Below are 11,872 nucleotides of genomic sequence, written 5' to 3'. Positions count from 1 at the left end.
GGATAAAAATATGAATCGGACGAATCGCATGTTGTCGCTCTTTTATGCTGTCTTGAGTAAAGTGGACCAACAATTAGAACAATTTTTACTGTGGTAAGTTCAAAATTTCTTTATATATTTTCCTGTTCTTTGTACTATATAGTTTTTCACTTTGAATTGGGTTTTTATAAATATTTTAGCTGCAGTCCAATATTGTTAGATACACCGTTTCTTCTTGTAAGAATGGCCCAAAAACAATGAGGCTATAAAGCTCCAAAAATAAGAACACTTTAAGAACAAGGCTGGCCATAAAATGACTGAATATTATCGAATCTAATAACATGACGGGAGAAGAATCTCTCGAAACGTAGCCAAACGTAAATCTCGTGATCCAAGCCACGATAAACCTCCAATATACTAATAACATAGATACACGCTTTTTGGACCTACCCCGGTGGGGTGAAGGTCCTATAAATTAACCCGTGTTCGTTAGTTCGTTCGTTAGTTACCAACTTTTCTCGAGATTGGCTCATTCAATTTTTCTGATTTTTTGCACAAAGGTGCATTACTATAAACCCTCGAATGTGACGGAGCCCGATTTTCGAAAAAAAAATTTTTCCGGCCGGTAGAACCGGAAATGTCCCGAAAAAAGCGGTTTTTTGAGATTTTCGCGAGATTTTATCATTAGTTTTTTGCGATTTTTTGCACATAGATGCACATTAGTACTGCCGAAAAGTTGTCGAAAACCGTTTGCCGAAAAAAAATTTTTTCCGGTCTGTAGAACCGGAAATGTGCCGGAAATCGTCGTTTTTTCACATTTCCGTCACATTTTTTTCAACTCATTTAATTGTTTCTTTACAGAAAAATGTTCTTTATGATGATGCCCAAAACTTAGCATCGTTTGATTTCCAAAAAAATCATCCTTTGAATCCGGAACTCCTTAAAAATCGCCGGAACAGCCGAAAACCGGCGTAAAACGGTTTTCCTTCATTTTTTCAACTTATACTCGACAGATTTTCATGATTTTTTGCACAATGATGTAAAATGGCAATGCCCAAAATGTGACAGAGCCCAATTTTCGAAAAAAAAATTTTCCGGCCGGTAGAACCGGAAATGTCCCGAAAAAAGCGGTTTTTTGAGATTTTCTCGAGATTTTATCATTAGTTTTTTGCGATTTTTTGCACATAGATGCACATTAGTACTGCCGAAAAGGTGTCGAAAACCGTTTGCAGAAAAAAAAAATTTTCCGGTCTGTAGAACCGGAAATGTGCCGGAAATCGTCGTTTTTCACATTTCCGTCACATTTTTTCAACTTATTTAATTGTTTCTTTACAGAAAAATGTTCTTTATGATGATGCCCAAAACTTGGCATCGTTTGATTTCCAAAAAAATCATCCTTTGAATCCGGAACTCCTTAAAAATCGCCGGAACAGCCGAAAACCGGCGTAAAACGGTTTTCCTTCATTTTTTCAACTTATACTCGACAGATTTTCATGATTTTTTGCACAATGATGTAAAATGGCAATGCTCAAAATGTGACAGAGCCCAATTTTCGAAAAAAAATTTTTCCGGCCGCTAGAACCGGAAATGTCCCGAAAAAAGCGGTTTTTTGAGATTTTCTCGAAATTTTCTCATTAGTTTTTTGCGATTTTTTGCACATAGATGCACATTAGTACTGCCGAAAAAGGTGTTTCTTAATTGCTTTCTCCGTTCCAATAGATATATAATTCGAAATTTAAAATTATACATTACTTCCATTAAATTCTAATTATTCGTTTTATAAATAGGTAGGTCCATTAAAGTATTGCTTGTTTAATAACAATTCTATTAGAACACGAGGTTGAAAATTGGTTAAAACCTAAGAACAAATTGAGAACAATGAACCTCAGATTTCAAAAGATTATTATTATTAAGAAAGTATTGATTTTAACAGATTTTAAACTCATTTTAAGTTTTAAGTAAAGAAACTAAAGCGTATTAAGAACATTTAAGCCTGAAAATTCCAAAAATCAAGAACAGCCCAGCCTGGCCAAACGTTTATTCATTTCAGCCCCTGTTTATTTGAAACCTAAGAGTAAGAACAATCCAAGCCCCGGATTTCAGATTAACAGATTTTAAACTCATTTTTGGACCTACCTCCGGGTGCCCCGGTGGAGGTTCTATAAATTAACCCATGTCCGTTCGTCTGTTCGTCTGTTCGTCCGTCCGTCCGTCTGTTACCAACTTTTCTCAGGATTGGCTCATTAGTTTTTTCTGATTTTTTGCACAATGATGCAAAATGGCAATGCCCAGAACGTGACGGAGCCCGATTTTTGAGAAAAAATTTATTTGGGCAAATTTGGGCCAAAAACTACCTAAAAATAGGGTTTTTTGGACTTTGTGCAAAATCCTGTCATTACTTTTTTCTGATTTTTTGTACAAAGATGGAGGGCAAGATTCTCTAAAGAATGGCTGAAGTGGTTTTTCCCGGAAAATTCTTATTCGCCTTAAAAAACGGATTTTCGTATTTTGGGGGAAATTCCCTTTAACCAAATAAGAAAATATAGCTTTTCTCAATGTTGACTTGTTATTTTTTTCTGATTTTTTGCACAATGATGCAAAATGGCAATGCCTAAAATGTGTCGGAGCCCGATTTTCGAAAAAAAATATATTTGGGCAAATTTGGGCCAAAAACTGCCTAAAAATAGGGTTTTTTGGACTTTGTGCAAAATTCTGTCATTACTTTTTTCTGATTTTTTGTACAAAGATGGAGGGCAAGATTCTCTAAAGAATGGCTGAAGTGGTTTTTCCCGGAAAATTCTTATTCGCCTTAAAAAACGGATTTTCGTATTTTGGGGAAATTCCCTTTAACCAAATAAGAAAATATAGCTTTTCTCAAAGTTGACTCATTATATTTTTCTGATTTTTTGCACAATGATGCAAAATGGCAATGCCTAAAATGTGACGGAGCCCGATTTTCGAAAAAAAATATATTTGGGCAAATTTGGGCCAAAAACTACCTAAAAATAGGGTTTTTTGGACTTTGTGCAAAATCCTGTCATTACTTTTTTCTGATTTTTTGTACAAAGATGGAGGGCAAGATTCTTTAAAGAATGGCTGAAGTGTTTTTTCCTGGAAAATTCTTATTCGCCTTAAAAGACGGATTTTCGTATTATGGGGAAATTCCCTTTAACCAAATAAGAAAATATAGCTTTTCTCAATGTTGACTCATAATTTTTTTCTGATTTTTTGCACAATGATGCAAAATGACAATGCCCAAAATGTGACGGAGCCAGATTTTTAAGGAAAATCTCTTTTGGGCAAATTTGGGCCAAAAACAGCTTAAAAGGTTTTTTGGGTCTGAACGGTTTAAGTGATTTTCGTATTTGGGGACATTCCTTTTTACCATTTTACATTTATTCAACACAACGCTTTATTTTTCCATTCTGAATTTTTGTACAATTATTGTCACTTTTTTCTTATTTTCATCTGATGTTAATCATTAGGTAGGTCCATTCAGCATGTTGCTTGTTAGTTTTCAAGTAAAGGAACTAAAGCGCATTAAAAACGTCGTTAGAACATTTATGTAGAGGTTTTATTTTTACGTAAATGTTCCCGTTTCATATCAGTCACATATTTCATATCAGGACACTGTCTATTGCTATATTATGCTTTATATAAGCAAAAAAAGTGTTTTTGTTTTCCTCCTTCTGACCAATCTTGCTCCACATTCGTGTCAATTCAATGTGAAAAAGCTTGTGAATTAAAATTGACGAGTAAGCAAACGATATCACTTATTTAAAAACAAAACCTTTTAAGCCTGAAAATTGTAAAAAAATGAAGAACAGATTTAGCCTGAATCAAAATTTACTGGTTCTTATGAAGAAAATGCGTGTAAAGAAGAAATTGTTTTCTATTGTTGCTCTTTCCCTACCATAGCTCTGATGTGGGTACCATCTTTGCTTTGAGTTGGTTGATCACGTGGTTTGGGCATGACGTCAACAGTTTTGAAACTATCGTCCGATTGTGCGATTTCTTTTTGGCCACGCATCCTGTCATGCCCGTTTATGTTTCAGTCGTGGTATGATATAAAAAACAATTTCATGTTTTTATTTTATTCCCATTAAATACACCTATCAACATATAAAATGTGAGGAGACTATGTTTATTATAAGATATGACGTCTAAATGCTAGGCTGCACACATCCCCTCTGATAAGTTTTGATATAGGGGATGCGAATCAGGCTCACAAAACCGTTCCGAACTTAGCAAAAAATCTGCTAACCAAAAAAAGAGTTGAATGATAGAGAACTTTGATTGACAGTTTGTCGTCTTTTGTTATCTTGAGAGTTTTGTTTGCTAATTCAATTAATTTCGATAAACAAAATGAAAGAGAGGAGAAAGAGAGATTTCTAGCCATATGTTCTTTTTATTTGAATCTTTATTTGATTTCTATTTACGTCATCAAATAACTCAAACAATATACATCGAGTTTTTTGAAAAATACAAGTCGCCAAAATTCTGCAAAATACATAGCTATTCGGTAATTTTCTCGGAAGCGATATAAAAGCCTGATTCGCATCCCCTATATCAAAACTAATTTGGGGATGCATGCAGCCTATCTAAATGCCTGAAATCGTTATATTGACATTCTTACAGACATAGAATTTTGACGTCATTTCCTCGTAAATTCCTCTACCTACCTTTTGTCTCTTTATAGACAAGAATTTCTATAAAGACTATGTTATTATCAAACCTTCTAATACTTTTTTGAAAAAATTCCTCTACAAGGAACGATTTTCCATTTTTTGGTGAATTTACCTGAAATCTGGAGATTACGAGATCTTTGAACACTCTTTTGTATGTAACTGTAGGGACGAAGGCGTAATAAGAATAAGAACAGGGGGTCAGTACTCGGGTCTGGAGGAAAGCCATTAAAGTTAAAATCATGGGGAGAAGTCATAATTAGGGTAATAATAATTTGTAATAAAATGACCAAGTCCTTTCCACATTTTTCTTTATTTTCAGCTTGTAAGAAATCATAAAACACAGGTGCTACAACAAGAATGTGATATGGCCATGGTTCACCATTGTTTATGTCGGCTACCGGCATATTTGAACATCGAAGATATTGATGACGTCATCAAGCAAGCACATGATTTGTACCAACAGCATCCACCGACAAGCTTGAGATCAGAAGTCCGAAAATATTTAAAAGAAAGGTATCAATATTGTTTTCCTTTGAACTTTTTTGAAACGATTCATACAAGTTTCTATTTTTAGGGAATGTTCATATGGAGGTGGGACGGCCGACTGGCTCACTCATCAGAGTTTTTCGTCAAAACAGTTGCAATTGTTACTTCTTCAAGGTCGTTTTTCCATCTCAATGTCCGCTCATATGAGAAATTTCAATCCTTCCTGAGAGAGATACCACTCAAATCAAGTAAGATCCCAGCTGGCCTTGTTCGCAAATGAACACGATTCTTTCACGGGAAAATACAAACAATAGCATAGTTCGAACCCCCCCCCCTTTCTTAAGGGGGGGATGACACCTTCCAAAAAAGTGAAGAAGGGGGGGGGGTCAGAAATTTTCATTAAAAAGGGGCGGATAGCAAGGAGGGGGGATCGTTTAAGAAGGGGGGGGGTTTACATATATTGTAGATTATTTTCCAGCACTGTTATGAAATTTGGTCCGCATGAAAGGAAGTTCTTTATTTTCACTAAAAAGTGGTATTCTATTTGCAGACTTAATTTTTCTTTACTGTTTCCCCTCCCTTTTTACCATAAAAAATTTAGCCCAAAACCCTTGGGGGATAGGCATTTTTAAAGGTTGGGGGGGATGTCAAGAAGGGGGGATCATTTAAGAAGGGGGGGATCGGACCCCTTTCCGCACTATGAATAGTGAGATCTCTAACGGCTAGCCCACCTCCATATGAACAGCCCTTTAAAGAGTAAGTTAATTGGCTTGCTTGTTCTATTCTTCATTCGTTTTATACTTAAAGACGGATGGGCGAACAAACGATTTTCCTTAGAAATTTTTTTTTTCAGAAATTCCGGAAATATACCGTTTTTTAGGGATTTTGCCGAGATTTTATTGTCAGTTTTTTGCACAAAGATGTATATTAATATGTATAGTCTTCTTAGTTTACCTAAATCCTTCTATAATTTGGTAAAAGGCTCTTTTTACATAACTGTTGGTTGTTTCTTTTGTAAGAAGCAAGGAGGAGACCTTTTCAGCAACTTTTCCTTAAACTTTATCACCTTGTACAATACACAATTTCTATAATTTGTAACTTCTTTGTAGCGATTCAATTTCTCACCATGCTGAACTACTGTACCGCTCCTACAATCAAAAACCGGATCGAATATTACGAAAACGAAAGAAATACGGCCTTTTGTTTACCGACACTTCATTGATCTCCTCAACCGAGGTCAGAGATACCGATGGGAAGCAGTTAGCGTTGATTGGCAGCAACCAGACAACGAATCCTCTTGTCAAAGTTGCTGTTTGGACAATGACTGTGTCAATGGGAGTTATGACGTTCCTGGTTTTAAACACCTCCAAATACTGGATGTAAATTAAAATTATCTTCGAAGAGAAGGGATTGTGAATGGATTGCTGATTTCATTGCCACTTGCCTTTTCCTTACTTAATTGGCCATTCAATCAAAATAACACCTTTTTTTTTCTCCGGTAATTTTGGTGACGGATGTACTGATTTAATGGACATTTTCATATTGCCTTACCCTTATGAATTGAATTCGAAGATTATATATTTGGTCAATGAATTGTCCAACGGGGAATGGATTAAGAATTTCTCCGTCCGAATTGGACAGAAGATTATTTTTGATCAATGAACTCCCTTCCAAGTTGGACGTCATACTGCACAAACTTATTTTATCGTTCCTCAGTTGATTTTAGCAACACCTGGTAATGACAGAGTTTATCTTTTGTATTTTTTCCACGAGCAATTGGTTTGTTCGAGAACTAGAAAATTAAGTGACTATTGGAAATTGTTTCTTATCGAGAGCATGATGCAAAGAGTTGGCTATTGGCTTGACTATTTAGGCTCTGCTCTGCCAAGCCTAATCTTTTGATCTTGAAGATGCGATCTCCTCCTGGATTGCAATGTATTTCTGTGGAATTTCCTTTGTTCTGTTTTTGTTTCGTTAGTTTGGTTTAGATTTAATAAATTTTTATTGCAAGGGATCTTTATTTTTTTTGAAAAATATTGTAAATAAACACAGTGAACTTTTTAATTCCAACCTCTATTATTCGAATCTTTCTATAATTCGAACTAAAATATTGGTCCCCTGGAGAGTCGTATAAATTACTCTCCGTAATTCGAATCTTTTTATAATGTGAAGAAAATTTTCAGTCCCTTCAAGATCGAATTATAGATAGACAACTTGTAAGTGAATTTACTCGTCTTTGTGACTTCGAGAGTTTTTAAGCACATCTGTTTGCATGGCAGTGTCCATCATCAGTGAAATGAAGAAGCAATGCAAGGTCTTCTCATCTACTCTCTTTGATGTTTCATGTCACTGACTTATCGAGATTAGGGTTGAATAAATAGTAGCATGGTGACAGGATAGGCAACTGGGTGACCCACCCTAACGCCCGATTCGCGGTGGCGCAAATTGAAAGACAAGAGGCTTCGAATTTCGCTAAAAATTTGCTAACTTCGGCGCTCCATTACTTTCCACACCCTGAATTCGGCTAAAGTCATTTTTAATAAGTGTAATACAGTAATAAAGGTGTCATATGATAATGAAAAAAACTTCATTATCTCCTCTGTTTTCCTTACCCTACTCTTTCTTCAATTTAGCTTTCCACCATTCTAGACTACCCAAAATGCTAATTGATTTTAGCCTAACAATGAAAACTTATTCGAAAAGCTTTCGTTATAGTTTTATACATGTCTTTTCCTTAAAAGAGGCGCGCAAAATACCAGATTTTGGAACTTTCTTCCCAAGTTTTCCCAGGACTTGGTCGAATCACCGCGCTAATGCTAATAAAACACTTTTTAAAAGAACTCTATCTATAGTCTGTTTCGAAAGTAAGCGGACACTTTATGTTTTATCCTTAAGGTTATTCTCCTTGGAAATATCTTTCCAACGGCGTATGACTTTCTAACATAGTATGAATGGGTGCTGGGAAAAGGTAAAAAAACTAAAGTGTCCACTTACCTTTAAGACGTACTTTAGTATTTAGATGAATATTTTTGTGTAATTACATTTTCATTTTTAATTGATCCTGCATTTCAAAGTAGTTTTATTTAATTTCAAGAAAAATATTAAAAACTAGGCAATTTTACACATTGAAATATTTATTTTAATAGAATGTAGTTTACATTTCAAATTTTATCAATTTATTCAATGCAATGCCTCGAGCTAAATGAAAACCAAACCCCGTCTACAATCAGCTTCGAAATATATTGGCAATTTTGGCATTCTCGCTCGAACTTCAATTTTCGAAAAATGGCAAAATAGCCAGAATTGCCAATATGTTATGGCACTGATTGTAGTTCGGGCCCTTAAGAAAGGGAGGGATGAGACACCTTCCGAATAAATGAAGAAGAAGAAGGGGGGGGGGTCAGAAATTTTCATGACAAAGGGTAGGAAGGGTAGGAAGGGTAGCAAGGAAAGGGGGCTTATATATATATAGTCTAGAAGTATAAAACCTTCAACTACTCAAAATGGAAACAATAAAGACAAAAACCCACAAAACAAAAAGACAATACAAATACAACAAAAATCTAGAATGAACATTCACAGAAAATCAATCAGGTTGGAGTAGAAAAGGAAAATATGATGACATAGAAATCCGTCAATGTAAAACTAGTGATCTAAAATGACTTTAAGGAAGAAAGTAACTCAATATGAGTTAAGATGGAAAGAGTAACTCAATATGAGTCAAAAAATATTTCAAAAAAACACATTATCTGTTCCTCAGTTTTCGACCTACACAGGATTTCGGCCATTTGTGAAAATACCCTCCTATATGATGGAAATAGGGTTTTGTAGGTAGACCAAGCAGTGTTAACTAGACACCACCACAGATAAAAAGATATATATATATATATATAGTGAAGATATGTAATATCTGTCATTTTAGAAAAAGAAAAGTATTGATATATAAATAACTCAAACTGATAAAAACGAAAAAAAAGTTAAGAATATTTTTGTTAATTGTGTATATTTACGATTTTTTTGGTATTTTTTATTTTTTAATCATTCCGAAACAGAGGGTAATTTAGCAAAAAGTTAAAGGGAATTTAAATAGTGGTATGTGAAAGAAAAACCTAATCCAAATGAAGATAGAAGAAAAGTAATAGTGGAGAAACAATGCATTGCAAAAAACTTTTTTGATAAACACACTTCCGTACAATCATTTACACGAGCTCATCAAAATACAAAAGCAAACACATCAAATAAATTAAAAAAAAAAAAAAAAAAAAGATACATACACAAAACAAAACAAAACCCGAAGTCCCAGACTTGTGACTGGCATAGTGACTTTCCACGTGTTTAAGGGCCCACACTCAGTCGCCTTCGGAAAACATAGTAGAAAAAGGAACTGACCAGCAGCTTCCAAACAAATAACAGACAACAAACAGACACTACAACAAAATACAGTACAAAAGGGCAGAAAGACACACTGTACCAACTATCCCACGTACACTACAGGTGAAACAAACATTTGTAACAAACACAATCTTACATAAAAATAGAAAAAATCACACAAAAACTGAAAAGAACAGAATCGTAAGTTGGCCAAGAACCCGGTTCGGCGTGCCGCGACGGAGTCTGCTAAATTGCCTGGGTTGCGTGTGTGCGTGGGTGCGTGGGTCGAGTGAGTGCGTGGGTGCGTGGGTGCGTGGGTCAATATTTTTGCGTGGGTTATTTTTTTGCGTGGGTGCGTGGGTCAAAACATTTTTTACGTGGGTCAAAATTTTTGCGTGGGTCAAAAATTTTGCGTGGGTCAAATTTTTTGCGTGGGTCGAATTTTTTGCGTGGGTCAAATTTTTTGCGTGGGTCAAAAATTTTGCGTGGGTCAAAGTTTTTGCGTGGGTCATTTTTTTTGCGTGGGTCATATTTTTTGTGTGGAACAAATTTTTTGCGTGGGCCAAGAATTTATAAAAATATCTCTGGGGAACTAAAAAAACTAAAATCCCTTTTCGAATCTTTTTTTTTGTCGAAAAGTTCATTCGAATGATCAACATTCGAACAAAGAAAATTCGAACAAAAAAAAGAATGCGTAACAATGATTGAAAGAATCAAAACAAACAAAAAATGGATAGATATTTTTTGGGTCGACAATAAATTAGTTATCACATAACTTCTCGTGCAATACTCAATATTTTACTCGTTCCAGAACTTTTACTCATAAAATATTTCTCGTATTACACGTGAAGTCATGTGATAACTAGTACATATAGAAAAAAAGTTGTTAAAAAAAACATTTTGTCAAAATATGTGTGCGCTATTGTGTTTCTTCACGTTCGTTTTTCATCAATTTATATATACATTGTAAAACTGCATTAATACCGATCACCCACAGATTATTCAAGAGCTTACTACTATAAGCTTACTATACTAAATATTATATACTAAATATTACTCGAAATATGAAATGCTAATTATCTGCACTCCCGGGGGGGTACTAGGGTTGGAAGATGAGGGGTATGTCCGGATGGGACCTCCAAAAACCGACCCTTAGAGAGACTGATTTTTGCTGAAAAGGTGACCCTTAGAGAGACTTTTTTGAAAAATTTTCTTCGAAATTTGAAAAATTTCCTACCCTTAGAGAGAATTTTTTCCAATTTTTTCACTCTGAATCAAAAAAATTTCCTGGAAATCCTAAATTTTCCGACCCTTAGAGAGACTGATTTGAATTTTTGTGATTTTTGCAACCCTTAGAGAGACTTGACTTTGAAAGGTGAAAAAACCGACCCTTACCGTCCGCACATACCCAGCACCCATTTTTGCCTAAGTACCCCCCCCGGGTCTGCACACTGCCCGGATTTGACTGCCAATACTAATACTGACCACCAAAAATTTTTGACCCACGCAAAAATTTTGTCCCACGCAAAAAATAGGACCCACGCAAAAAAAATATGACCAACGCAAAATTTTTGACCCACGCAAAAAAATTGACCGACGCAAAAAATTTGACCCACGCAAAAAATTTGACCCACGCAAAATATATGACCCACGCAAAATTTTTGACCCACGCAAAATTTTTGACCCACGCAAAAAATGTTTTGACCCACGCACCCACTCAAAAAAATGACCCACGCAAAAATATTGACCCACGCACCCACGCACTCACTCGACCCACGCACACACGCAACCCACGCAATTTAGCAGACTCGCCGCGACGGGAGGACTGCACAGGAAAAAGAAAAATAGGAAATGAATACCTCCGATGCTAATTCTAATTCTTTAGACAGAAAAAAAAAACAAAAAAAAAACACACATACAATACACAAGAAACAATTTCACAATTTGAAAATATGTAAAAATTCTTCGACGGTTTTCCCATACTTCATATATATAGAAGAAGAATACACCATTGTCCCATTTCTGTTTTTCTGCTCCATCAGAATTATGTACAAATAGTTTAGATCTTTTGTCATCATTTGATATCACATACCTGGTTTCCATTTTATGAATATTCATCCTGAGCATGTTGTGTTGTTGTGTCCTCTTGTTGGTATTGTTTTGTCTCTTTTTGTTTATTACATTTTTTGAATAGTTGAAGGTTCAATACTTCTTTGACTATATAGTGGTTTTTGCGTGGTTTTTACGTTTTAGTTTATTTTATATTATTGCGCGCGTTTTATACTTTCAATAAACACATCTTTTTACTATCTTTTATCTGTGGTGGTGTTTAATAACACTGCTTGGCC

The 11,872-nt window shown here is 35.2% G+C and overlaps 1 protein-coding gene across 1 annotated transcript; it reads left to right on the top strand.

The window, feature by feature from the left end:
- Positions 1-6: 6 nt before the first annotated feature.
- Positions 7-7,205, top strand: LOC136816476 (TBC1 domain family member 20-like). The gene is made up of 4 exons (XM_067073142.1): positions 7-93; positions 3,898-4,039; positions 4,987-5,180; positions 6,263-7,205. The coding sequence occupies exons 1-4, from the start codon at positions 11-13 to the stop codon at positions 6,534-6,536; spliced, it is 693 nt and encodes a 230-aa protein (XP_066929243.1). The 5' UTR covers positions 7-10; the 3' UTR covers positions 6,537-7,205.
- Positions 7,206-11,872: the final 4,667 nt, after the last annotated feature.

The sequence above is a fragment of the Clytia hemisphaerica genome, unplaced genomic scaffold (assembly GCF_902728285.1).
Source record: "Clytia hemisphaerica strain Z4C2 unplaced genomic scaffold, Clytia hemisphaerica genome assembly, whole genome shotgun sequence".
In the NCBI taxonomy this organism is placed as follows: domain Eukaryota; kingdom Metazoa; phylum Cnidaria; class Hydrozoa; order Leptothecata; family Clytiidae; genus Clytia; species Clytia hemisphaerica.
The sequence above is the reverse complement of the archived record's forward strand: the minus strand, read 5'-3'. Positions and strand labels throughout refer to the sequence as shown.